The sequence below is a fragment of the Poecilia reticulata genome, chromosome 15 (assembly GCF_904066995.2).
Source record: "Poecilia reticulata chromosome 15, P_reticulata-male-v2, whole genome shotgun sequence".
Lineage (NCBI taxonomy): Eukaryota > Metazoa > Chordata > Actinopteri > Cyprinodontiformes > Poeciliidae > Poecilia > Poecilia reticulata.
In genome coordinates, this window is record NC_088844.1 from 27,953,148 (window position 1) to 27,981,131 (window position 27,984).

The following is a 27,984-nucleotide window of genomic DNA, read 5'->3' on the forward strand; positions in this document are numbered from 1 at the left end:
CTTTCTATCAAATACTTTTTCACTCTTACTCGAGTATACATTTTTGGGTTTTCTGGTTGCGTAAAAGCAAACATTTCTAACAAACAACAAGAGGTGGGTTTTCCCAACATGGCCGCCTCGTTTCCAGCTGCTGACCAGAACATTACGGAGGCTGATCCGGTCCGGAGGGGCGGTCGGAGTAATCACCGACCGGTCTGCAGAGCTAATGGAAGCTGTGGAGGGCGCAGTCACACTGACCGGCGCAGATAATGGCCACTTGGCCTTAAAAGTCTGATCTGAGCGTAATCTGCAGTGTTGTTAAGTAGAGTGGTCATTATGCAGAGCTTTCAGAATCCCATTACGCCGCTAATCCCCCCCACGCCGCCTAATGCGCCGCCGCCGCCGCGTCACAACCAGCACCACACTTCAGCTGTTCTCAGGACGAGCAGCGCTTCTGATCTACGGGAGAACATTAGGGCCACAAAAAAGAAAAAAAAGAATTCAGATATATATATATATATATATTTTTTTTTTTTACAAAATTCCGACTTTTTTCTCAAAACTTCGACTTTTTTGGAGACTTTTGACGATTTTCTCACAATTTTGATGTTTTTCTCAAAATTTCAACTTTAATGTTAGAATTTTGACTTTTTTTTCAGAATTTTGGCTTTTTTCTCCTCAGAGTTTTATGTTTCTTTTACAGAAAAAAACTCAGAATTCTGCCCTTTTTCTGAGATTTCAGTTCCACATTTATTAAATATTTTTAAATTATGAAATTATTAGAACAGTTTTTTTTTTACGTTAATCTCAGGATTTTAAATTTTTTTCATAGAATTCTAATTCTGTGTCAATCTATGTCTAAATCCAAATAAATAGCTTAGGTGTATGTCAGTTATGTAGTTAGCATAGCATTACCTTCCTAAATTAATGGTCTGAGTCATTTTTTACCAAAACTGACTGGCAAAAAAAAAAAAAAAAAAAAGTCACTTTAGGACGGTGACGGTAATTTGCTTGTAGTTGAAATTGTTAATCTGCACTTTATCCACGCTGAAAACGTGTTGCAAAGAGTTTTAAGGCTAGATTTTCCTGATGGTATATAAACAATTTCAACAAAACAGCGGCCCTGATGTTCTTCCGTACTGCTCAGTTCTGACTCGGGTAAGTAAACGTTGGGCTCCGTGAGGCCCAAATGTCGGTTCCGTCACTGCGTCCTCAATGAGTGTGTTATACTTACGCAGGTAAGCATTGTTTGGACTCTTGTCCACCGAGACGCTGCAGATCGGGTCGGTGGAGGCCGCGGGCGTCTGCATCCAAACAGAGTAATGGCCTCCTTCCTTATACGCTCGACTCCATCTGCAGCCACAACACCGACAGACACATTTCCCTGAAAAGCTTTTATCTGATGCCGTTTTTCTGTAAAAGCTGCCTGCTGTTTTCCTCATCAAAACAGTGCAAAGAAGAAAAAAACGTGTTAATGGATTCAGATTCACCTGTGAAGCTCAGGAGCTCCACCTGGTGGCAGAACCATGAAAAACACCGATTCCAGATTCATCCAACATGTTACAGCCAAAGTTCACGGTGGTGAAACCACGTCAAGGCCATTTTTTATTAAAAGATTCAGTCAAAAACTCACATTTACTGTTTATTATTCAAACTAATATTTTAAAATAAAACGTGAAATTTTAATCTGTGTATTAATTTGATTGAATGCACAGGAAAAAGTCATGTTTTACAGTTCATCCACTCTCCAGGATATTCTGCAAATGTATGTAAACTTTTGAACTGAAGGCAATTTACGAAAAAACCTAAATAGAAATAATTTTGGTAATTCTAACTAAACTAAAACAATAAAAGTTTGTTTTGATTTAACTTCAGACAGTGTGAAAAAAATTGTATGTGTCTTTTTATTCTTATTTGTACATTTTTATTTAAAAAAAACAACAACATTGCAGATCAAAAATAGTATTTATAAAAATGTCCTGGAGAAGTTGACTGCAGCTCAACATCGTTTTAGATCAATACGTCTTTAAATAATTGCATAACTTCCCTAAAATGTCAAAATGTTCCAACGTTTCATTATTTGTCACCTGATTAAATGTAAAAAAAGGCTGAAACTTTAGCAGCGCAGCATAAATCTCCAGTTTCAGGAACAGAAACCTGGATTACATGTTGCTATTGATCCGGAGCTGCGATGACAGACCGGCTGTCACTCTGACGGGTTTTTCTCTCACCGGGGGGGGAAAGCTAATCAATCGTCTGGGTAGAGACCTCAGCATTGATCACAGAAGAACAAAGACCAGAAAAATAAAGGCGATTATGGGAGTAAATCCATCCCCAAACGCACGGCTGAGTTTTTATAAGGATGGAAAATGTCTCTGTTCTTCAGTTGCTTTCAGGTTTTAATGAACCATTTTCATCAATTTTAGCATGTCGGCTCTTATTAACCCCCGAAAGCTTCCTGATCAATAACCTCAGAGGTTTCAGAGACGACGTCACTCAGCTCCCAAAAGCAGGTCACGGTTTCTCAAACAGGCCAGTAAATAATCCCGCAGGATGCTGATGCCACCGTCTGTAAGCTAGCAGCAGAAACGGTGAATGTTAGCGATGCTAGCGGCTGGTTTTCACCTGCAGAGCGTTGAGTTCCTGGTCTGCGGCTCAACCTGCAGCGTCAGGGCGAATTTAGTGCTGATTACTGCAGACGCATTGTTGTTGTTGGGCTTCACAGTGACCAGCTGCTGCTTCACACACTGCAACATTAAAAACAGGCAAAAATTTTCATTTAAACAACTAAATCTGTCTCTAAATTACACAAAGTTAAATGTGAAGCATAATTACCAAAAATATGAACAAAAAGAAAATAAATTACACATAATTTGGGATTAAAACAGAATAATTTGGGTTATTTACCTTGTCATAAGAGAAAAAAATGTCTTATTTTCACAGCTTTGAAGTTAAATATTTAGCTTGCTAACTAATTATTTAGTTGGATTGCAAATTAAATAATTAGCTTGAAGCCAAATAATGAGATTATAAACAAAGTATTTAGTTTAGTCAGCTCGCTCGCTAAATATTTAGTTAAAAACTAGCTTATTTAGCTGGTTTTTGTCAACTAAAATATCAGCTAAATATTTAGTTTGGAGCAAAATAATAAAATTGTAAACTAAATATTTAGCTTATTTAGCTTACCAACTAAATATTTAGTTTGGAGATAAGTACTTAAATATTTAGTTAGTATACTAAATATTTAGTTATCAAGTCAAGTTCTTACCTTAATAACTAAATAAAATGCTAAATATTGCCTTAGCCTGACACGATTAAATTATTTAGATTATAAACAAAAAAATGTTTTGAATTAAAAATAAACTAAATATTTAGTTATGTTAGCTTGTTAACTTGATATTTAGCTTACTCCTCATTTTTTGTGAGCTAGATTTATCGTCAAAATAAATATTTAGTTTGCAGCAAGCTTTTTAGTTGGTCATGAAGTAATTTCCCGTTACCTTGTAGCAGTAATCTGAGGTGTAGAAAACCCGGACCGGTTCTGTCAGCTTGTTGTGAAACGTGAGCAGAGCCTGGTCCATTTTCAGAGGAAGTCCTGCAGAGATTCGAGTCTGATTTATAGACTCCATCATAAAAACGCGACATCTAAAGGCGTTTCACATCACAACACGTTTCAGACGAACTGGAGGAAAACAGAAAACATGCGACATAAATCAGACTGAGCCGAACGTCACTCACCGTCCTCTGGAAATGCAGAATAAAGCTCCTCATGATTTCTGATGATTCCTCCTCTGCTGCAGGCAACCAGGGGTAAAAATAAGAGGGCTGCAAAGCGCAGCCTGCTGGAATGCATGTCGCTTCTTGGAAACTATCTGTCCTTCTGCTCATCTTTACGGCTCTCCCACCTGCGTAAAACCCGGTCAAAGGTCAAAAAGGTGTTTTCTTTTCTGCTTGGAGTCATATATCCGGCTAATGTATCGTTATAAATTACGAAATGGAAGGAAGATAAAAACTCTAAAGTTTATTACGGCTTTAGATTCTTGAGGTTCCCATATTTTTCCACGCCATGACCACCAAATAGCATTAGCTTCGGGTCGGGGCCCTCTTTGAAAACCCGCAGATAATGCTACAAAATATCCAAAGAAACATCAACTTTTAGAATATTTTTCTTACTTTTATTTATTATTCAACGTCCTCTGCAGCGGGCAGCTGGACGGTTCCTCGGGTCTTTTTCTTGTCGGTAAACTTGTGCCCATTTCACACTTGCTTGCTATGCTAACTATGCTAGCAGTCCAATCATAGGTTTGAGTGTGGTAAATAACTTTTCTATAAATTATTTTAACTTAATAGTGACTGTACACTAGAATAAAAATACAGTTAAAACTGTATTATTACAAATTGTATTAGTATTTTTATTTTTTGCCATTTTTTCCCTCTTTTTTTCCACCTTCCTTCTAGCGCCCTCTGGCGGCAGCCATTTTGGAAAACATTGTCTTAACTCCGTCATCTCCAGTTTTTGATCCAATCTCCTGAAATGCAGCCAACTGGTAAATGCTGATCCCAGTTACGTCTTCATTTCATTAACCAGTTCATTTCCTCCAGTGCTCCCAGTGACAGATGAGTTCACTGGGGCAAATCTCACCGGAGGAGCCTGTTAACCTTTGACCTTCTCCGGAATGACCTTTCAGATCTGCTGATCTGCTCTCAGGGTTTCTGTACTCTTGAGTTTTTACATCTGTTGTTGGTTTTTAGACTCAAATTTAATACATTATTCACACCTAATGCTTCCTTTACAGCTCAGTGTGATGGTTAATTCAAAATGTGACATTTTAATGTGAAAAATTAATGTTAGTGTTACAAATGTGCTTTTTTAAATAAAAAAAAATTCTAATTCATTTTATATTGAGAATTTGTGAATTTTCTCTTATTGTTATTTGTTGTTATGGCCTGCGGGGGTCGCCTTTCTGCACTCTGTCTCGTTTGTGCCTCGTGGGCTTCCGTACTCGGTCCAGCCCTCATAGCTTCCCCCCTTTTCCCTCAGCGTCGTTCCGCGCTGCTGTCGGTAAATCCGCGGAAAGTTCGCTGCTGCGATGTTTGTTTTCTGTACGGATGTTGTTGTTTTACCATATGTTGTTTGTTAGTGTGTTATTTTGCAGTTATGACCATCATTGTGGGTTTTTATAACCAGTTTTTTTTATAATTTTCATTTTTTTATTTTGGCGCGAACAACCGGTGCTAATCCAGCACAGTTCGGTTGAACATTGTTTTTATTCTCACATTTAGGCTGCAGTGCAGGGAGAGAGTTGAAGAAGAGGTTGATTTGTTTTTACTTTTTTACTCTTCTCCCCCAGGTATGTGTTTTTATTTTAAGTTGTAATGCCGTTAATGGCAGTACCGATACAACTTCTACATCCTGAAGCCTGTCTGTTACAGACTGACGTTAGCTGAACAGATCAATATGCAATGTGTATCGTATCTGACATACATTAAAGATTTTATTTCACCTGAAAAGGCTTTTTACTAAACTGTAATCGTGTTAGCCATGCTAGCTTTTACCAAACTATAATCGTGTTAGCCATGCTAGCTTTTACCAAACTATAATCGTGTTAGCCACGCTAGCTTTTACTAAACTGTAATCGTGTTAGCCACGCTAGCTTTTACCAAACTGTAATCGTGTTAGCCATGCTAGCTTTTACCAAACTGTAATTGTGTTAGCCATGGTAGCTTTTACTAAACTGTAATCGTGTTAGCCATGCTAGCTTTTACTAAACTGTAATCGTGTTAGCCACGCTAACTTTTACCAAACTGTAATCGTGTTAGCCACGCTAGCTTTTACCAAACTGTAATCGTGTTAGCCACGCTAGCTTTTACTAAACTGTAATCGTGTTAGCCACGCTAGCTTTTACTAAACTGTAATCGTGTTAGCCACGCTAGCTTTTACTAAACTGTAATCGTGTTAGCCACGCTAGCTTTTACTAAACTGTAATCGTGTTAGCCACGCTAGCTTTTACTAAACTGTAATTGTGTTAGCCACGCTAGCTTTTACTAAACTGTAATCGTGTTAGCCATGCTAGCTTTTACTAAACTGTAATCGTGTTAGCCACGCTAGCTTTTACTAAACTGTAATTGTGTTAGCCACGCTAGCTTTTACTAAACTGTAATCGTGTTAGCCACGCTAGCTTTTACTAAACTGTAATCGTGTTAGCCACGCTAGCTTTTACTAAACTGTAATTGTGTTAGCCATGGTAGCTTTTACTAAACTGTAATCGTGTTAGCCATGCTAGCTTTTACTAAACTGTAATCGTGTTAGCCACGCTAACTTTTACCAAACTGTAATCGTGTTAGCCACGCTAGCTTTTACCAAACTGTAATCGTGTTAGCCACGCTAGCTTTTACTAAACTGTAATCGTGTTAGCCACGCTAGCTTTTACTAAACTGTAATCGTGTTAGCCACGCTAGCACAGAGTACCATGTATAAGTCCTAGGCACATTCGAACCCTCAAAACCATGAAGGCCCGACTCAACCAGCCTTGTAAGAACAACAGCCATCAGTGATCTTGTCCACAGCTATATTTATGCTGAGGATCTGCTGTTTTCCTCATCGACTGGTAGCATTTCGCTGCAACTCGCACAATGTTGGAGGCATCGCGGCTAAAACATTTTGATGTCGTCCAAAAAAGATGACATGAACTTGTTGGTTCCCTTGTCGTGGCTGATATTTTGTGAAAATCCGGCAGAAATGCTAAACTAGTCGACTCAGAAATGCTCTGCAGAGTCATTTGAAACGAAAAATGCCATGTTTAGAAGCTAAGCTCTGCTAGGAGGTTAATGTGAGACATTAAGTCACGTGGGGCTTTCGAGGGCCGTTTCTGGGCGGAGCTTGGTAAGGTCCATAGACTTCTAGAGACTCACTGATACCACCGGTTACATTTGATTTATTTAGTTTACTGAAAATAGGGAATTTTATTCCTTAGAATGCTGAATAGAAAGTCCATCTTTCCTGCTGCATTTTATTTTTTCCAAACGTACCCACTCTGTCATAGTTTTCAATTATATTTAGTCCACAGAGTAACTTTTAGTGTTTCTACAGAGGGCTAAAATTGAATTACTAAATAAACATAATGAATACATTAATATATTAAATAAAAACATTTACAAATTTCTGGCACTGAAGTTGCCAGAAATTAAATGTATACATGTAATTAAATATGGATAGTTAAAATATAATTAATAAAAAATCTAAATTCCTCATGTTAATGGCAGATATAGGTATCGTGTCTCTGTCCGTTATTAAACATGGTCTAACATCTGATTGGTTGACCTGTAGAATCTGGTCCAATTCAAACCAATCATCTTGACAAGAGCTGATTTAGCCCCGCCCACTTTTACACCAATGGTTAAAGCTGAACTTACGTTCCGTTGGGTCTAGAAAAAACATTGTAAATGATAATCAACACTTTTATTATTGGCATTTAATGTTTTTCTCCTTTGTTAAACTAAATATGTATTTTCTGTTTTATCTGTTTTAGTAGCTTTTTATGCACTATTTGGAGCTGGCTTGTGTGCGATTTCCCTGCATTTTATTGAACATTAACCTGAGCTTCACTGTTTGTGCAGAATATTGATTATTTTTAGTGAGTCCAAGAAGCAGAGTGTCATCACAGCGCAAACAGCAGCTGGCCCCACGCATGCCTGGTGCAGCAGATGCGTGTTTATGATTAAACCTGCGGCTGGACTGGGAGGATTTCTGCTCAGGCTTCAGCAGAGGCGGCCTCTCAGGACCCCCAGCTGCCCGTTTCAGATGGATTAGGTCCAGCTGCAGTCAGCGGCTCCTGCAGCAGAGCTGCCTCTCTTCCAACATGGTGAGTACGCGCAACCTGTTGCTTCACTTCCGGTGTTTTTACACCACAATGAACAGGAACGTGCGGGATTTGTGCAGAAATGCGCAGGTTTATCCCGACTGTCCGCTGAGTTTGCGTGTTGGAGCCAGACGGGATTTGTTTGTGAGCTGATGATAATGTCACCGATTGAGCAGATTACGCTGTTGCTATGATACCTGATGACGTCACAGCACGGATCCACGCAGGGAAAAAGAAACATCTGCTTGGTTCAAAGAGCTGACTAAAATCATGTGACTTTGAATAAATAGTTAAAAACTGAAATAGAAATGACCAAATGCATGCAGACAATCCCCTCAACAAGCAGAAAACACATTTAAATCACCCGGTTTTTGTTTTTTAAAGCAGGAATGCGGCGGCTTATCGTTTCCAGATGGACGCGTTTTCAGCCAATCAGCGTTTGTGTTTGAGAAGCTGCCCCTCTGCCACCTGCAGCCCGAGTTACAGCCTCTGGAGGCAGAGACGGAGGGGCAAGAGGAGCACATTCATGACAAAACAATCACAGGAGATTCACAGGAAGATGAGGAAACTTTCTGAGCTCCACAAGACAAAAACTAGCTAGAAAAAAATTATAAATTTGAGATTAATTTTAAACAAAAAGGAAATTTCCAGAAAAATCAGTTTCAATAATTAAAAATTTGCTAGAAAAAAATCTGAAATTTTGAGATTAATCTGAGAAATTTTCTAAAACAAACTTGGAAATTTGAATTTCAAAACTCAAATTTTCTAAAAAATAAAAGAAAAAAAGTTTCTGACTTTGAAAAGCTAAAAAAATAATTATTTTGAGATTAGTCTCAAATTTCTGCATGGACGTTTGAGTGTCAAAACATTTCTAGAAAAAAACAAGAAAATATCTGAGCTAAAGGAGAAAAGAATATTTGCTAGAAAAAAAATTCCAGAAAAATCTCGATTTCTGAGTTTGAAAATTCAAAAATTTGCAAGGAAGTAAAAGTTTCAAAAGTCAAAAATGTTCAAAATTTGAAATGCAGAAAAATGTTTTTTGATTAAAGTCAAAAATATGCTAGAAAAAAACTTTGAAGCTCAGATTGCAGAAATTTTCTCAACAAGGAAATTTGAGTTTTAAAAGTAAAAAATGCTAGAAAATTCATCAAATTAATTTTCAACTTTTGAAACTCACATCTCCAGGTTTTTGAAGAAAAGTTCTGAGATTACTCTAAATATTTGGGTGTTTTTTCCTAACAATTAGAGGAAGTTTCCCTGTATTTTTATTGTTTTAGAAAATGTCAGTTTTTTGGGCAGAAATGTCCACGTCTCCTTTCTGTCCCTCATGTCCTGCCACGCTGCAGGCCGGTAAGATCCAGACTCTGAGCGACGAGGAGCGCGCTCACCTGCTGCCGCTGCTGCGAAACGCCCAGTGGGTGGAGGCGGTCGGCCGCGACGCCATCTACAAAGAATTCATTTTCAAAGACTTCAATCAGGTTTGTTCATGAAAGCCGCTTATGAACGGCGTCTGAACGGCGTCTGAACGTGACGCTTCCCGTCCGCCTGCAGGCTTTCGGGTTCATGTCCAGAGTGGCCTTACAGGCGGAGAAGATGGACCATCATCCCGAGTGGTTCAACGTTTACAACAAGGTACCAAACATCAGCTGAGGTTACATGTTGGTAGATATGTGCAAAAATTTATTAAATAACGGTAAAAAAAAATTTAGATTTTTATAGGAGGGTCTCAATCATATGGAAGGCCATTGCTGCCACTCTGATAAAAAACAAAATTCAACTTGTTTCTTAATTATGACTAAGTGATGTTGTAAATATGAGATTATCCCATAATTACATGCTTATCAGTTTAAATTACTGGTTCAACTTGATCACTTAAATTAATGTCAGCAGCTGCGTTTCCAAAAATATGCACAAAATGTTGCTAATGTTAAAAAAAAAACTATTTTGTAATTGCGTTGCTTCCATTAAATAAGAATTAATAAATTTGTTCAGTCATAAAAAAAAAAACATGTGGCGCCATCATCCTCCAACTACTTCCTGTCATCTTTGTTGTTTCTGCCAGTAGTAAGATCCGGTTGTTGATCATGTGACTCGTGATGTGAAAAAAGTGTTTCCTTTGCGGTTTTCTGAAACAAAACAATTTCCATACTAAAACAACCCACCTAATTAACCGTGTCTCCATTTACCATAATTGTACAAATTGGAATTACAAAAATAAAATCCTTAATAAACCGATGCCAAAAAAAACTTGTTTTTTGATCAAGTTCTTGCCCTGCTATGAAGTGCCAACATTTATTTAGCAAAACTGCAAACATTTTACGCATCACAAGAGTCACATGATCAACAACAGGATGTTACTACTGGCAGAAACGATGAAGACGACAAACAGGAAGTGGTAGGAGGAGGATGGCGTAGCGGGAACAAACTAATTCAGTAATTGTGTTTATTTGATAGAAAAACTAGTTTTTCGACATTAGCAAAATAGCGGTAAAGGTTTGCAACACATTTATAATGGTGACTCTACTGCAAACAGTGAGTTTCCCTTAAATGGTTATGTTTCCATTAAGCAAATTTATGTTTGTATTTCCAATTTGTGTATTTCCAATGTCTTTAGAAACTGAGCTAGCGTTCAGTGCGGCGGTTGTGTTTCATCCCCGCAGGTCCAGATCACGCTCAGCACCCACGACTGCGGCGGATTGTCTCAGCGCGACATCACTTTGGCCACCTTCATCGACCAGGCCTCCCTCATGTGACGCTGCCGAAACATCGGTCGGATTTCAAACGCCAAACGAAAGCAGATTACTCTCAGTTCTCTGCGACAAAGAAAACATGTAGCCGTTTGTCGAACCTGAGAAAACAGAATCAGGTTTACGTCACGTTAGGATTTGAGTAATTCCAGCAGTCGTGATCCATTCCAGTCGGTGTTACAGAAAAACAGTGATTTGTTGTGAATGTTGTTTTTTGTATTACGGTACTAAAATGTTAGATTGCATTTGTGACCCGATGAAGCTAAATAATGACCAAGACGCCATTTTATCAGGGTGATTTTTGTATCTTATAAGGTAGAAAAGTTCTGACTTGATCTTGTTGAGAGCTAAAGAGAGAAAGGGGGAAAAAAAACATCTTCTTTCAATTTTTGGTTTTTAAAATAAAGAAAAACAAAAAACTTTTGGCCAAAGAAATATTGATACATTTTCTCCTGTGGAAAATGATGCAAAGAAAATGGATAGAAAATATTACTGGAACTTTTAGTGTCATTTTGCCCGCGACAGACACAAAGGGCTAGCTAGCTAGCAAGGCTATATTAGCAGCTAGTTAGCGCTAGCTTCAACCCAATGAAGAAAATGGACAGAAAATACAAGAGACAAAAAAAAAAGCTATTAAAGTTATTAATGTTTATAAAAATATGATTTTTACATATTGTGACAGTTTGTTACAAAATGTAAGATTTGTGATAAACGTATTAAAAGCAAACATACATTATTTTAATGAGCCAAAGACAGGAAGGCCAAAACAAGCTAAATTTAACTACTGGGCCACAAAGTTGATTAAAACTGCAAGATATAGTTTGATGTTTTGTTTTACCTGCTCAAAAATAAACATTTTTAGTAAATCTGTATATCTTTAAAGAGATTTAAAGATATACTTATTAAAAGAAAAAGACATTTTCCCAAATATTTGGAGGTCTTCAACCATTTTTAACCATTCTTGACATGTTAAGGACCCAACAAAATCATTTGAAGAGCCACAAATGGCCCCCCACCCACACTTTGGCCCCAAATCTTTATACTAGTGCGTCATTATTTGAGTTATTTTAATTATTTTGACATTTTATTTGAACTACATGTAAATCCATACTACTAAATACAATCATTTAATGAGAATAAAGGGCAGACTGTTTATTTTCTGTGGAGAAAAAACATTATTAGAGTAAAAGTTACAGCAAAGTCTTTATGGAAAGAGTCGTTTTAGTCTTTAGGTTGTTTTTTCGCTGAGCCTCTGGCTGGACTCAGTTTATAGGTTTAACAGGCAGATATGATGTAAATGTTACCGGACTGATCGATGATTCAACACATCAGGCACTGAATAAAACATGGAGGAACAAACAACCAAGTACATTCAGGTGTAAATGAGTAAAAATGCTGAAAACAAAAAAAGCTTAAATGTTGATTAGAAAGTGGTGAAAAGTTTTTACGACGGCGCATTACGGCCACTGTAGAAGGAAAGGAGCAAATTTCTGCCATAAAACTTTTTTTTAAATTTGATTCATTTCAAATTTTCCAGAAAAAAATTGAAATTTATGAGGTCCAAACGTCAAAAATGTATTTAAAAATTTTTTTTAGATGAATCTCAGAATTGTTTTTAGGAAAAAAATTTATTTAAACTGGAACATTTTTAATTTTTGAAACTCAAATTTTAAAAAAGTGGAGAATTTTTAACTTAAAATTCAGAAAGTTTTCAAGTTTTTCCTAGAAAATCATTTGAGATTAATCTCGTTTATCTTTTTTTTTCTTGCAAATTTTGGACTTTTCAAACATTTTATTTTTCTAAAACTTTCTGAAAATATTCTCCAAATAAATTTTTTCCTAGCAAATTTTCCACTTTTGAAACTCATAAATTTAAATTTTTTTCTAGAAAATTTCTGTGAATAAGCTCAAAATTTGTTAGTTTTTTACTCATTTTTCTCTCATTAATGGTCCCAATACGCCGCCGTATATTTTAAATCATTATTATTATGTGGCTGATTTAAACGCCAACAGAGGAGATTCTCCCTTTTTCGCACAAGAAAAATATATATTGCACAAAACTACTTTAACCGCATCAGGAGAACACGAGTCGGAGACAAAGTGATTTACAGTTTGCTTCGTTAACCGTCTACATTTCCGGAAACTTCCTCCCAACGGGCCGGTCTGCGGGTCTGAAACCCGTCAACATGGCGGCCTGATAAACTCCCAGTGTTGTGTGGAAATACGTCACCCTGCTGGATGAGGCGAGTACAAACTGAGGTAGATTCAATTAGGACACAAATTAGCACAAGACTCTAAACACAGAGTAGAAACCAAGAGTTGAAACTTCAGTCTGTTAGGAAGAAACCTGGAATCTGAGTCTGGATATTAATGCCCCTCGTCTCCTTTACGCCCCAAACATTGAAACTCTGGGAACAAATTAACTCCTCAGGCAGGCAGAGAAAACAGTCAGACCGATGTTTTCAGAGTCCTGCAGCACGACGCCGTGTTACAGCCGTCACAGGAAAATAAAGGAGTAAATTCCCACCAAAAATCCCAGAAATTTTCAGATCAAAATCAGAAATTTTCTAGAAAATACACAGAAATTTCTAGTATTGAAAAGTCAAATATTTGCTAGATAAAAACACAAATTTTGTGATTCACATAAGAAATTTTCCAGCAAAAAAATAAATTTCTGGGTTTCAAACGTTAACATTTTTTGACTACTATATAAATTTTCGAAGTTTCAAGAATTTGGATTTTTCAACTTTTGGAAATTTTTGAATTTGAAAAATTTAAAATGTGCAAAATAGATAATTTTGAGACTCATTGCAGAAGTTTTCTGAAAAACAACCCTGAAATTTGTCAGTTTCAAAAGTCAAATATATTAAATTTTAGAAAGAAATTTTCAAGAAAAAGGATTAATCTAAAAGTTTGAGTTGTTCTAGCAGATTTTAGTCTTTTCAAAAAAAAAATTTTTTTTGGAGAATTTCTGAGGTAAATCTAAAAATTTGAACGATTTGTATCAAATACTCACGTTTTGAAACACATAAATGTTCTTATTTTTTCTACAAAATTTTGATTAGTCTCAAAATTAATCAGAAAATTTGCTTTTTCTTGCAAATTTTTGACTTGAAACTCAAATATTCAAACTCAAATATGTTCAACTTTTGAAAATTTTCTAATCTTCAAAAGTCAAAAAATGTTAATTTTTGAAACTCGTAAATTTAAGAGTTTTCTAACAAATTTTCACTTTTAGTCACTTCTAAATTTTCAAGTTTTTTCAAGGAAATTTCTTAGTTTTTTTTTTGCAGAAATTTACTCTCTTTCCATCTATGATGGATTTGAAAGGCCGCCGGACTGCAGAGCTCTTTGCACCAACAAGACACAATGAAATAAATGCTGCATGTTGAGGCAGAAATATCGCTGCAGTTCTCAGGTTTTCACGCTAGAGGGCAGCACAGCAGCTCTAACTGGTTTTGAAGTGTTGCTGAAAGAAGCTGAAATGTTCAGACAAAAATAAAAACAATGAAAATAGAAGACAAAACTGAATTGTTTCGCTATAGTTTAAACACAGGTGCATCTCAAAATATCAAAAACGTCTGAAATTTCCACCATTTCAACCGTTAACGTGTTTATTTTGATGATTATAGTAGAAATCTAATGAAAACCTAAGATAAAAGTCTCTTAGAGATTATTATACAAGTCCAATAACATCAAAATATCAGCAGGGCTGCATACAAGCAAAGTTAATGGAAAGTTAGCTGGAAGGAAAAACTGTGGGCTTCCTCAGGACTGCTACTTCCTGATCCCCTCCACATGCCATGCTGCATTGATGCAATAGTTTCCTAGAATGTAATATTCTAATCTTGAGAGAAGAAAGCTTTTAGATTTTCATTAGATTGAATGAATAATCACAGAAATAATCACTGAAATCATCAACAGGTTAATTTTATGATGCTTTTTTGATTTCTTGAGATGCACCAGGAGAGAACATGTCAAGATGTCAAGACACTGAAATGAATGAAAGATAAAATAACACACACACACACACACTCAGTCCCATGGCATTGTTAAAATCAAGTTAAAGGTTCTGGTGGACCCAGGAAAGTCCAGTTTCCCTCTGGGTTCAGCCAAGCGATGATGGCTTCTTCTTCTTCTTCTTCTCTCTCTCTGCAGACGTTCTCAGTGCAGTTTTAAATAATAAGGCAACCGTTGAGCGATTTAACAAGGAGCGCATTGACCTTGAAATCGGGTTCAAGGACGTGGAGAGTTAAACTTTAGTGGGCTTTGCCGTTGCCGTTCATGTGGCTGACGTTGGATTTCGGTACCTCGGTGCTGTAGAGGCAGTCCAGGAACCCTCTGGAGATCTCCGTCACCAGGGACCGGTCCGGGATGGACTGGGCCATGCCGTAGATCGCCCCCTGGAGGGGAGAGAGGGAGAGCGATCAGACAAACCCAAACTCCTCATTGGGTCCAGATGACGAACAAGATGGCTGCTCCCACGCCGAGTTTCACTCAGGAAGAGCAAACCTCCGACAAACGACCGCTGGAAAAGGCTGTGATCCTCACAGCGACTCAGAAAGAGTCATACTTTAGGTCCGTATGGAAGACAACTTGTGCCACTTGGAGAAAAAAGGGAATTTACTTTTCCTATTCTCAAAATTTAGACTTTTTTCCCCCAGAATGTACTTTTTTTTCCTCAACATTTTGACTTTGTTTTCTCAGAAATTTGTTTTTTTCTCCTCCTCATTTTATTCTGCTCAGTTTCAGAATGAGATGTTTTAGGGCGTCTTGTCACTTTAAATCCAAATAAGCTGCTGCTGGCCACGCCCCCAACTCGACATTTACACATGCACTCGAAAATGGCTACAAACAAATACGTAATTATACAGCTGTACGTTTTTGAAAAGCAGAAGTGGAGCCTCCTGCACAACCAACTGGAACCTAGCAAGTGGTTCCTGGAAGGTAATTCAACAACAAAATACTCGTCTTTTTCCAGCAGCCATTGTGCAGCATATATAGCAGTAAAACCAGCTGACCAAACATGCTGGAGCTCAGCTTGTGCTGCTAGGTAACGTTACATTCAAAAGGTTCCCAGATTGGCTCATTTCTGAGACGCCAAAAAACATTAACTTATTGCCAAAAACAGCTGGGTGGTTTTTTTAAGGTGCTGGGTTGTTTTTAGAAGCAGTAAAAACCAAAATCACAAACTCACCTTTCCTGTGGTTTTCTCTCTGGGGTTCTTCATGATGATGGCGACCTGCTCTTTAATTTCCCGAATGAACCGATCAGCGACGCCAGGATGGGTGTGCAGCACCGTGCAGCAGAGGTGGATGCTGCAAAGGAAGAAACGACGCTGTAAACACTGAAAATACCAGCATGTTTGGAATGTACGGAAGCTCAGAAAGGACGAGAATTACACTACTTGGCCTCCAACTAAACATCAGCTTAAGGTTTGCAGAGGTGGGAAAAGTATCCAAAAATGTTATTTAAGTGAAAGTAGTACTGCTTCAACATGTTTTTATTCAAGTAAAAATAAAATGTAGCCATTCAAGAAATTACTCAAGTAACTGAGTAAAAGTCCACTCATTTTTTATTATGAGAGGAATCTTGTTTTACCAGTTTTAGCTTGTTTACATCAGTTTCCTGTTAAATTCATAGATGATTTACTCTGCAGCTGCCCTGTTGGCTCCTACAGTTTCCCCCATCCGTTACTTTCTATCATTCTGCATACTTTCATTTCTGACTCGGCTTTTAGTTAAAGTTATTGTGAGGAGACATGCTGGTGACTTTTGTTTATTATTTATTTCAAACAGGTTTTAAAAAACAAAGACGATATTAATGCCAGTAACTTTCTGCGTATTTGTTTTTGTTTCCCATAGAAAGTACTCCAGTATCAGCTCTTCTGTTTATTGTTTCATTTAGTGACTGGATTCGATAAAAATTATTTAATTGAGTTAATTGCAGGGTCTGTAAATAATTTATCAACAAAATAAGCAACATTTTCAATTCAGAAACCATTTTGAATTGAAAAATTCAAAATGGTTTTGCTGCTAAAAAACTGAATTAATAGACATTTTAGCACAAAAACCATTATATTTGTTTTTAATTTGTTATTTGTGCACAGTATAGATAAAAATCTTTCAGTGTCTTTGATTTGATTCCAATTCTTCGGGTCTGAATTCGATTCAGAAACAATTTACTTGGATGTATTTTTTAAAGGTTAATAAAATGTATTTTTTCAAAATAAAAATACACTAGAACCAAAGTTTCTCTTTTAATCTGTGGATTATTTCTGGACAATATTTCAAAATTCAAATAAAAAATAAAAGGGAAATCAAATGTAATTCAATGAGCTATTGAAGCTCTCCTGTAGCAGTCTGTATTGCAGTGAATTTGAAGAAGCCTCTGACTGAAGACTGTTTTTCATCATTTTCTTGATTTTATGTTTTTCCATCCTAATCTCCAGAGATGATTTAATCCTCCTGACTCAGAGATTTGTAGTTTTTTTCTCTAAATTTCCCGCTTCCCCCTCATCCAACCTGGACGGAAACTGCAGCGTGTTCAGGTTCCAGCCCTTCGACGTCAGCGCGTTCGAAAGGCGGAAGATGTCGAAGTCCTCGGAGCCGATGGCCACCACGGACACCTCCGGGTTCCCGAACACAAACACCCCCTTTATTTTTCTAATCCTGTCCAAAACGAAAACAGAAAACCGTTAGCATGCCGCGCCGCTGCGTCGGTTCAGCTCTGGCTGCACGCGGCCGTCTCACTCGTTTCTGATCTTGCGCGCCGTGCCGATGATCTTCTTGGTGGCGTCCACGTAGCCGCTCTCTCCCATGTACATCATGGTGGCCCAGCAGGCGGCGATGATTCCTCCGGGCCTGGAGCCCGCCACCGACGGCGAGGCGTAGATCCCCCCCTGCCAGTCTGGAGCCACGAAGTACTGGTACTGACGGTACTTTTTATCGCTGTAGAGGATCACAGAGGAGCCTTTGGGCGCGTAGCCGTACTGGAGAGAAAAGAAGGTGGAAATAAACCAGAGCTGTCCAAAGTTTGTGCTATTAGGGCCAAAATTACTCTGAGAGAACCACTTTTCTATTTCTACTAAAACTTGAAAGGTTCAACTTTTAATATATTTTGTTAATATATTAACAAATGTGCTACATAGACAATATTTTTACAAAAATAAGCTAAATCAAATTTTTTTAGAAAAGGAATCTGTAAATTATTGTTGATCCAAAAAGGTTTCTGTATTCCAAAGCTATTTTCCTTGTTTCTTTTTTCTTTTTACATTTATAAAAAAAAAATTGAGCAGAGTTTGCTGGTTTTAGCAAAATGTAATCAATAAAAACAGAAAAATTTTACTAAAACAAAAATAAGTTGTCTTGTACATAAATAAATGTTGTGTTAAAATCTCAAATTAATCACAAATTTGCTCCATTATTTAATTATTGACTGAAACAAGAAAAAGTACACTGGGAATTCTTTTAATTTATAAAATGGAAAAAATGTCTCGTCATTACAGAAACAAACTGCCAGTGGAACTAGAAGTCGGTTGCTAGGTAACGGGCTGGGCTTGGCTGGCGTTGCTAGGTAACGGGCTGGGCTTGGCTGGCGTTGCTAGGTAACGGGCTGGGCTTGGCTGGCGTTGCTAGGCAACGGCCTAGAGCCCGTTGACTGTGAAATAACTGAAATAATCTGCCAACAGAGCTAGCACTTTTTCATCAATATTAAGGAATTATTTATTTAAAACAAGCTTCTGTTTCTTTCTGAAAAGTTACTTCTAAGTCAGTTTTGTCTTATTTCAAATACTCTTAAGATATTTATGTTAGAAAATAGACCAAAAATACCAGGTAAGATTGAGTTTTTCTACAGTGCCTGCTCTATGTGGGATCCAACTCTCTGGTCTCTGGTTAATCACGCTCCTCACCTTGTGGGTGTCTGCAGAGATGCTGGTAACTCCCTTCACTCTGAAGTCAAACGGGGTGAGTGAGTAACCAGCTTTTTGCATGAAAACAATGAGAAACCCGCCCAAACAGGCATCCACATGCAGCGGGATGTCATAGCGCACCGCCAGCTGCAACACAGCAAGGGAAAGTTTCAAAGAACGGACTTCCCCGTTTCTGTTTTTGGGCATATTGGGTTAGGAAATGTCTGGCCTCTGACCTTGGCTACTTCTTCAACCGGATCTATGATTCCATGGGGGAACTGGGGCGCCGAGCAGACAAGCATGGCTGTGTTTTTGCTGATGGCTCTCCTCATCGCCTTGGTGCAGAGAAAACAAGAGAAGAATAATGAACATTTGAAAGCAGGAAACGCTGAGAGGGAATAACACACACGCACTCACCTTGACGTCGACCTTCATGGTCTTCCGGTCAAGAGGAATGTGGACAAGTTTCATCCCAAAGTAATGTGCTGCTTTGTCGAACGCTGCGTGGACGCTCACTGGAGCAAGACTGAAGATTAGGACAGAAAATACCTCAGCACTTTCACTGGAAAATAGGGCTGAAACGATTAATCGCGATTAATCAACTTTTGAAATAATCGGCAACTAATTTAGTAATCGATTAATCATTAAGTAGAGAATATAAACTCCAAAAAAAAGGTCATTTACTAACAGACCAATACAATCAGAGCAGTAATTTGATTAATCGTCACAATAATTGATCGATTAATCAATAACTAAAGTAATTGTTAGCTGCAGCCCTACTGGAAACAAAAAGCCAGGTCTTCTGAAGCTCATCTTACATTTCAGGGAACGTCACGCCCCGCTCACAAGCCAAGTCTCTGTACGCTTTGCAGGCCATCAGGATGCTCTCCGTTCCTCCAGAAGTGACCTGGGACAAGCCAACATGGAGACCCATCAAATTCAGAAAATCTTTCCTCAACAGGGTTGTGGATTTCCTGAGATTATAAACATAATATTTTATTTGGAGTATAAAGTCTGGGGTTTTACAGTTCCACAGGAGTTGGGTCCACCGTTGAACAGGGAGCAGGACATTCGGACAACCTCAGCTTCCATCTTCCTGACGCCAGGAAAGATGTCCGGGTGGAGCGGGTTGCTCCACGCAAAATCTCCATAAACCTGCACAACAAAACATAAAACGGGGAAAAAATTAGAACAAAGTCTCACAACTATCAACAAAAAAGCTTTCAAGTGTAGCAGGGCTGAAACGATTAATCATGAAAAACTGATTAATCGTTGACTGCAGTATCCAGACTAAAACAAGGCCATTTACTGAAAATGTTTATTCTCTTAATGAAAAACGGATCTTAATTATTTTGTTTATTTGTATCAAAATCTAATAAAGCATTGGCACATTTTGCAGATGTTTTTAATTTAACCACTAAAGTCTTTTTATACAATATTTGAACTACAAAAACAACCGAATTCCTTTTTTAAACAAGAAAATAATAATTTTCTTGGCTCATACCTTCACCAGGAGTTTGGTCAGGGTTTCATCCCCCCAGTACACGGCACCGGAAACACACCCTTTGTCCCACTGAACGTCATCTGGAAAACAAATATTTTAATTTTGCATCTCATTCACTCAATGAATGAATGAATGAAATGGAGCAGAAGGAAGTAAAAACCTATATCTGCCCCCTAATGACATGACAATCATCTCAGAACTACAAACATATTTCAAATAAACAAAAAATAAACAAAACAAGCAAAACAGCCAAACACTGCGTCTCGCTTTCTTTATACTCATACATTTACGATTTAGTGCGTCAAGCTGACAACTTGATAAAACCAATGCTAGTTTTCATCAGCAGGGAGGTGGAGGTGGTCTATAAAGCCTTAATGAAGGAAAACATGAGAAAAAATTAAGATTCAGGCAGGTAAAGCCTGGCTGCCCGCCAGGCTTATGACCCTACAGATTCAACTCCACACTTCCTGACAGGACGTCAGAAACAAGCATCTTTCTCTCCCGAGCCAATCGGCTCATTGCTGCTGAATCACTTACTCAGCGTTTGATACTCTTTGATTTTTTCCATGACTTGGCTCTGAGTTAGCCCTTTGGTGGGCAGCTGCTGAGTGTAGCTCATCCCCTCCTTCAGCGTACACAGACTGTGGGACATGTCGTCCAGAGCCTTGTTCAGCTGCTTCTGAATCTGTTGCATTAAAAAAGAAAAAACAGACATTTGCTATTGCAATAAAGTTGCTGAAGTCAGCAGAAGTAAAAGTGTGACTAGCTGAACTGAAGTAACCAGCTTATCATGAGTGCGTGATGCAAAGTGTGCCAAAGGTCCTATAGTGACTCACAGGAATCCCAGACAACAATCGGACCACAAAGGAGGAGCAGATCCACCACAGAACTTACATTGTCACCAACAAAGGGTATTTTTCTGACGAGTCGAAAGACTTGCTTCTTGATTCTGGAAGTGAGACCTGAACCGGAGACAGAGAGCAGCAGCTGTGGGTGAAAATGACAGGAAGCAATCGCAGCTGACTGTGACTAACACTGCATTCAGTTTGATGAAATCATCATTCTGCTAAAGTGGGGGAATGTTTTGGGGATTTTCATCTCTACAAGCCTGAACAGCAGAAACGCCGAGTGGCTGTTAGTAAATGCAAAAAGCCCTGAAATGAAATGCCTAAACATTTCTGTTTTCAGGAACGGGAATGTCTTAAAACTAAAACCTTTCACTAACAAACAATAAATCAATTAATCGCATGATTAAAATGAGCTCAATAATTTCCATTTCCATGATTTATTGTTTTTTCTTTTCTTTTCTTCCTTTCTACCAAAAGCTGGATGACAAAAGTCTCATGTCTGGTGTTTTGGTCTCAGCCAATTGCTTTTTCTTTGTTTACAGACACTTCATAATTCACTTTATTTGTTGTTTCTGTTGTTCGGTTTATTCATTTTTGGTTATTTAAAATGTCTTCCAGTTAACGTGCTAAACGTTCATTAGAATTTAAAGTTTATTGATTTTTGAAAATGTCTTGTTGCACCATTATTCCATTACATTACTTAGAAATATTCTCAAAACAATATTATAATTTATCACAATAACTTCTGGAAAAATTAATCGTGTTTGTGTCCATGTGACGTTTGGTCGCCTTAGTAGATTGTTTAGAAGCAATAGAGATATCGTTTGTTTTAAGTAAAAATAACTAGATGATTTTATAGATTTTTATATTGTGTCAATACAATAAACTGGGGTTTTTTTCTACTCCAAATTATTATAAACTGAAAGTACAATACCGACCCAAATAAGAACAAAAACTCTGATTACTCTGAAAATTATGTGAAAGTAAGGGTGGGCATTTATCGTAAAATATTTTAATACATTTTTATTATTGTTGTCTCGATAAATTTTAATTAATGACGTTAAATAAAAAGTAAAACTGAAAGCATTATTGGAAAATTAATTTTTATATTTTCTCCACCATTAGTTTCTTGAAAGCATTAATAAATATCAGTAAATTAAAAAATATAACAGAATGCAGTTACTGTGTGCAGTATGGTGAAATAAATCTCACTTGTCCTAAAATGGCAGTTTTTAAGTATAAACGGCTTATTTTATCATCATTTTTATCGTTATCACAATAGTATCACAAGATATTGCGATAAAACTCAGAGTCCATATCACCCATCCTTATGTGAAAGCAGCTGTAGCTCATTATTTAATTATTTCCAGGTGTGAAATATTACTTTCTCGCTGGAAGAGGAATGCTTTGAGCCAGAGAACCGCCAGCGTGGTGAGGACAGACGCTCCGATGATTTGCCACGGCTCCAGGTGGGAGCAGCGGGAGTTGAGCTGCCGCCGGCCTTCCTCCAGGTACAGCAGCAGCATCTCCTTATACACCTCCAAGGCACTCTGAAAGAACATAGGACTTACAATTTATTTTTTATTTATGCTTTATTACATTAAAATCGGTTCCATTCATTTAACTAATAACGTCCGCTTAGTCCTTCTTTTAGTGTTGTAGTTTGGCTGTCATCCCCCAGGGGGCGCAGCTGGTTAAGGGGAGCCAGCATTCGGTTAAAAACAAAGATGGCGGAGACTCCGTAGAACGGGAAAGAGTAACGGTCCAAATAGGGTTGCCACCCGTCCCTTAAAATACGGAATCGTTCCGTATTTGGCTGTTAAATGTTGCGTCCCGTATTGAAATGATACGGGACGCGATTTGTTCCGTATAGACACGCCTAACACACACATAAACACTAATTATAACAATAATGACCTAAATAAAACACAGGAAATAATAAGGTCAGCTAAATTCTCGTGGCAGGAGTTAAAGGACCCCTGAACGCTACGGACCGACGCTGTTGTGGTTGCCTAGAGACGGACACTACGCAACCGCGCTGAGCTGCCATCAACCCGGGTCTTTTTAAAACGTCCTCAGCCCGATACTCCACCGTCTTTAGAAGTAAAACCTCTCGTATAGATACGATAGAGGGTTAGGAAGACGCAAATCCCAGGCTGAATAATGTTAGCGAGGATGAATACGGTAATTTAAAAAAAAAGAAAAGAAACGTGTTCGTCATGGCGCAGTGTGCTACCAGACAGAATGGATCAGGAGAGGAACTGCAGACCCGTCCGAACCTACAGAACCAGAAATCAGCATCTGTTCATCTCTCAATCATCTCCTGAGGCTGATATGGTAGAACATTTTATTATTGATTAAGTTTCTTATTGTGCTTTTAGTCGACTCTTATGAGTTGATTATTTTCTTATTTAATATATAATAAAATCAGCCAAAATAATATAAAAGGTCATTTAGAGAACAAATCATACTGAGAGATTAACAGCAAATACATAAATATTTGCTACTTTAAAAAGATTTGACAGAAAACGCAGAAAGATTATTAAAAAGTAAAAGAAAACATGACGCCAATAAGCACCGTTGATTTTGAGGCCCGTCTTCACTTTATGGAGCGAAATCATTAAGATTTTTCTGTTACAACTTAATGATTTATTTTAAATTAAGCATATTATTAAAAAATACACCAAGTCCTACATCAGTACGAGTGAAGCTGCAATATCCAAACATAGTAGCTTAAAACGTAATTTAAAAATATGATCATCACTGCATCAAAATTAGAAATAATTACTGTTATTACTGCTATTATCAATGCTATTGTCATTCTTTAATGAAGTTGTCAATCATTTGTGGCATCTTGAAAGAATTTTAACATGTGTTTGCTAATATTAATGCATTTACCAGTTATTCTAATTAAGAAAATATGTCACAACCAGGTTCATGTGAATAGTAATTTATGACTTCAGACAGTTGGGTGTAAAAATAAGTTCTTACTTCCACCCACTAATTTTAACTGTTCTTCTTTTGTTGCTTTATACATTACACTACATTCAATTAAGTCAAACTAAATAATGTAACCCCTTATCTTATGGAGAGATCCTCAGCAAGAGAAAACTCTTCTTAATAAAATGGCCGCTTATTAATTAATTAATCGTTAGTCGGTCGATTAACCTGCATTACAGAAAAGCGGAAAAAGTTTCAGGATTTACTTTAGAAGACATTGTCGGATCTACAGAGATCTGGGGAGGAAATAACAGATTCTTCCCTCTACTGTTGTGAAAACGCTGAGCTAACTGGGTGACTCCTCCCGCTCCTCGTTAGGCAACTGGTTGAGAGGAAGTCCAGGCAGCTATAAACAGCTTTGCTCTGTTCAGGTGTGAATTCAGCAGCGAGATACCAATGAATCAAATTGCACAAGCGTGGTAACATTATCTCCATCATCTCTCAGCAGAGGAGTGTTTACAGCCCCGCGGCGGACATTTTGATAGGACAGACCCTCCACATCAGCTGCAATCAGATGGGGAAAGCTTAAGGTTCACAACATGGTATCTTAAGAACTCGCTATCTGTGTGACCTCCAGTTTTCATCAACTTTCAGTTTTTCACGTTTTGTCACCTTGCAATAACAAACTTCATAATATCTCACTGGAGTTTACAAAAGAATGACAATCTGACCATTTTTGTTGGTTTGATGCCATTTTCTGACCTTACATGTTGTGTTTTCAGTCACTATAAGCAGGAAAATTACTGTAATTAACAGAAATGGAGGCTTGAAAACATCTACAAAATGAGCCTCACTTAGTCAATAGAAAGGTCAGTAAAGGTTTAAAAAGATAAGTGTATAAAAGAGACAATCTGATCAGTTTTTGTTGGTTTGTTGTGATTTTCCAACACAAAAAATAAAAATGAGGAAGCTATACTTTGGTACAAGTTTTACAGTTAATTAAATGCTTCATCTTTTAGCACATCAGCATTAAATCAGTTTCAATGGGTCCATTTTGAAAGAACCACACAAACTCCATCAAACCTTTTTTTTCACATTAAAATAACTTTTTTCTTGTAATTTTAAGACGTTTTTCTGGTAAAATTGCGACTTTATTCTGCTAATATTATGACTTTATTATTGTAATTACCGTATTTTCCGCACTATAAGGCGCACCGGATTATAAGGCGCATAGAATAGACGCTACTGTAGAGGCTGGAGTTACGTTATGCATCCACTAGATGGAGCTGTACTAAAGGGAATGTCAACAAAACAGTCCGCGACTGGGCCAGGGCCGGACAATGGTGACCGTTCTCCGTTTGCGCACAGCATGTTGGTGGAGAACGTGATGCTGAATGACCTGCAGACGACCTGGTTATCAGGTCGGTAGGTAGATGGGTCAGTCAAACTTTATTAACAAACCAGCGTTCTGACAACTATCCCAGCATGCACCGCGTGCTTCTTCTTCTACGGGGAAAATGAAGTCGGCGGCTGCTTACCGTAGTTTCTAGACCTGTTGTGGCTCAATATTGGTACATATATAAGGCGCACTGTCGGCTTTTGAGGAAATGGAAGGTTTTTAGGTGCCTTATAGTGCGGAAAATACGGTAAACAAAAATCCTTGTAACCTGACCCTAATAGTCACTGATATGGATGATTGAAATAAAAGCCACTTTTTACAAATTTTTCTGAATGTTTTTGAAAATGAAAGAAAAAAAACCAAAACAATCAAAATCTGATATTTTATTTTTAAGCCAAATCACTCAGCCCCCAAATTACAGTGAAGTCAATCAATCAATAAGTTTATTGACTCGATTTAATAAACTTTATCATCAATATACAAACACATTCTCTTATAACACTTATGCTACATAAGTGAAAAGTATTTTTGTTTATTTTATTCTTGTTTATTTGTAGATTTTTGTTAGTTTTATATTCACTAATGGAAGAAAAATGTAAAAAAAAAATGAATAAAAAAGAAAATGGAGCAGGAAGAAGAAAAATCTTGTATAAATTATTTTCTCAATAATTACAAAATAATTAATATATTAAATTAATATAAGTTGCAAACGATATATCACTGTTAATTCAAAAGACTTAATCATTTTTTCCTTATGAAGTATTTTGAAATCCTCATTTGAATATTCCATAATTTTACTCCACACCCCGAAACGCACATTTACTTTTAAAATCATATTTCCTTCGGTTATTTCTGTCACTTGACCTTAAGGCAAAAAATCATTTGTAAATTAATTGGCAATAAAGTCTTTCTAGCTTTAAAAATAACTAATAAACTTTTTAAATTAGCCAAATCCTTTAGTTTGAAGATATTCGGTGGATTAAATGTTTACTTGTGACGTGACGACATCGCGGCTGTAATTCCTGCCTGTTTAGACGGCATCTCCTCTTTCAGGTTTGGCAGGATCCAGTGCAACGGCAGCAAAGGACAGAGCAGAGCAGAACAAACCCGGTTGGGCTTTCAGAACCGGCCTCTGGTCTCTTATCACCAGCATCACTGATTATTCACCTTTACACACCAATAACCCTCCAGACCCACTCGGCTGTCTTTGCCTGAGGAAAACTTAGACCCAGCTCACACAAAGGATGTTGGTTTGTATTGTTTCCCGCATTGTTGAGCCGAAACGCCCATTTCTCTCAGCCCCCCGTCCTGACGGCATCTGACTGCTCTGAAACCACATCTTTTGTTGGCTGCTGGCAACAAGCAAGTCATCCGACTTTTAGCTAAGCATCTGCAAACTTCTACCTATTAACAGAGCTGGGAAAAACTAGTTACAGCTACTTGAATAACTTTTAATGACTATTTTTACTATTCTGCACTTTCTACTTTCCTTGAGTAATTTTACTATGACGTACCTCGACTCTTTCTTGAGTAAAATTTCTGTATTTTCTACCCACTGAGTGAAAACAAACGTGTTTTAACCTAAAATTCACCAGACACGGACAGTTTTTGTCAAAGTTTCATCAGTTTTTAATTGAAAGAAACTGATTTGGAAACACTGACCTTTGCCTGATTTTGTTATTTTTGGTTACTTGTATAAATTATTGTCATTTTCATCCATAAAATACCAAAATTTCCACTTAACTTTATATTTTGGTCCGACTGATTTTGTAATTTTTAAATATTAAATGATAGTTTGATCAGTATCTCGGTAGTAGACTTTTACCAAATGCTTTTTTGCTCTCGAGTAATTTTTGCTACTTTTTACTTTTACTTGGGTACAATGTTTGGCTTTTCAGCCCTACTCTACTACTAAATGTAACAAGTTTTATTTTGGAGGAAAGTGATAAAATACTCAAAGTGCGCCTGGTTTGCTCTGTTTGAATTGATCCAGGCTGTAAAATCTGCCTGTTGCCATCTTTTTAAAGAAAATCACAGTCCAATATGAACAGCTAACAACAATAAGACATTGTTGCAGCTTCCGGCAGGTTCATGCTGGACAGGATCTCCAGTTTTACCCTGCAATAAACAACAGCAGTGCCCTTTAACCCCTCTTACTGCAGGTTGGTGACTCCAACAGAGGCTGAATTTTAAGTTTTATTTAAATTATAGAACAATAATGTGGGGAATTACATCATATGTGTTGATTTTTTTTATCAACAGCAGAACAATAGCGGTGCTTAAATTGTTGTTTAACATTGTTCTTCTAGTAAATCGCCCTATTTATGTTCTTTGTGAGTCCTTAAGGAAAACAGTTAGCTAACTTCTCCACTTAAACAAGTCAGCCCTGAGTAAAACTGAAACAAAAGTCGAGAGGAACATACCCAGTAATCCATGTTTCCGAGTTGCGCTGTCGTTTAAATTCTTCCTCTTTGTTCACTTCTCATATGAAGCCCGACTTTCTGCCCCTCGGCTCACATCTAAATGCTGCAGGGAGCCGCAGCGAGCAGAAAGCTAACCCCGATTCAGGAAGCAGCAGCTTCTGCGCCGTCTGCGCATGTGCAGATCTGACAGCGATGCTGATTGGCCTGATGTCGTAGAATCCTGGTGAGAGAGTTTGTTCCGCGTGAGACGCAGATCTGAGTTGTAAACAACGGCATCGCTAAACCCGCTAACGTTGGTGTTCAAACTGTTACGAAAGAGGAAAAGAAACAAACAAGAAAAACAACAACAGGATTTTAACTGTGATCTGAAAAA

At 37.6% G+C, this 27,984-nt stretch overlaps 3 protein-coding genes and 1 non-coding gene across 9 annotated transcripts in view; 2 read left to right on the forward strand and 2 right to left on the reverse strand.

The window, feature by feature from the left end:
- LOC103477188 (heparan-alpha-glucosaminide N-acetyltransferase) overlaps positions 1 to 3,873 on the reverse strand; it is a 53,320-nt gene extending 49,447 nt beyond the window's left edge. For all 5 annotated transcript variants that reach the window (XM_081616009.1, XM_081616008.1, XM_081616006.1 and 2 more), the window contains exons 1-4: positions 3,718 to 3,873; positions 3,480 to 3,574; positions 2,605 to 2,726; positions 1,214 to 1,332 (exon numbers count right to left, since the gene is read on the reverse strand). In XM_081616009.1, the coding sequence (XP_081472135.1) occupies positions 1,214 to 1,332; positions 2,605 to 2,726; positions 3,480 to 3,574; positions 3,718 to 3,832 (451 nt within the window). In that variant the 5' untranslated portion in view covers positions 3,833 to 3,873. The remainder of the gene's footprint in view (positions 1 to 1,213; positions 1,333 to 2,604; positions 2,727 to 3,479; positions 3,575 to 3,717) is intronic.
- A 3,519-nt stretch (positions 3,874 to 7,392) lies between these two features.
- pcbd1 (pterin-4 alpha-carbinolamine dehydratase/dimerization cofactor of hepatocyte nuclear factor 1 alpha) lies at positions 7,393 to 10,869 on the forward strand. The gene is made up of 4 exons (XM_008430032.3): positions 7,393 to 7,841; positions 9,185 to 9,316; positions 9,390 to 9,470; positions 10,499 to 10,869. The coding sequence occupies exons 1-4, from the start codon at positions 7,839 to 7,841 to the stop codon at positions 10,589 to 10,591; spliced, it is 309 nt and encodes a 102-aa protein (XP_008428254.1). The 5' UTR covers positions 7,393 to 7,838; the 3' UTR covers positions 10,592 to 10,869.
- Positions 10,870 to 11,722: 853 nt separating this feature from the next.
- On the reverse strand, positions 11,723 to 27,880 carry sgpl1 (sphingosine-1-phosphate lyase 1). Its single transcript, XM_008430035.3, has 14 exons — positions 27,612 to 27,880; positions 22,234 to 22,399; positions 20,896 to 20,963; positions 20,539 to 20,686; positions 20,002 to 20,081; positions 19,524 to 19,652; positions 19,316 to 19,404; positions 18,915 to 19,023; positions 18,734 to 18,832; positions 18,498 to 18,644; positions 17,338 to 17,576; positions 17,110 to 17,256; positions 15,783 to 15,903; positions 11,723 to 14,988 (listed from the first exon to the last, which is right to left on the reverse strand). The coding sequence occupies exons 1-14, from the start codon at positions 27,621 to 27,623 to the stop codon at positions 14,845 to 14,847; spliced, it is 1,698 nt and encodes a 565-aa protein (XP_008428257.2). The 5' UTR covers positions 27,624 to 27,880; the 3' UTR covers positions 11,723 to 14,844.
- Positions 22,407 to 26,936, forward strand: neurog3 (neurogenin 3). Of its 2 annotated transcripts, none has more exons than XR_001777352.2 (4): positions 22,407 to 23,186; positions 24,168 to 24,220; positions 24,295 to 24,391; positions 26,242 to 26,936. It is a non-coding gene; the product is annotated as a neurogenin 3 (transcript). The 2 variants fall into 2 exon arrangements; XR_535579.3 differs by having other exon boundaries at positions 24,298 to 24,391.
- Positions 27,881 to 27,984: the final 104 nt, after the last annotated feature.

Bases quoted from the DNA above. Each gene is read 5' to 3' on its own strand.
- sgpl1 (XM_008430035.3), bottom strand. The intron at 18,833-18,914 runs GTGAGTGCGTGT...CTCTGCACCAAG, and splicing joins CCATGAAGGTCGACGTCAAG to GCGATGAGGAGAGCCATCAG. The intron at 18,645-18,733 runs GTCAGAGGCCAG...GCTGTGTTGCAG, and splicing joins CGGTTGAAGAAGTAGCCAAG to CTGGCGGTGCGCTATGACAT.
- pcbd1 (XM_008430032.3), top strand. The intron at 9,317-9,389 runs GTTTGTTCATGA...GTCCGCCTGCAG, and splicing joins TTTTCAAAGACTTCAATCAG to GCTTTCGGGTTCATGTCCAG. The intron at 9,471-10,498 runs GTACCAAACATC...TCATCCCCGCAG, and splicing joins GGTTCAACGTTTACAACAAG to GTCCAGATCACGCTCAGCAC.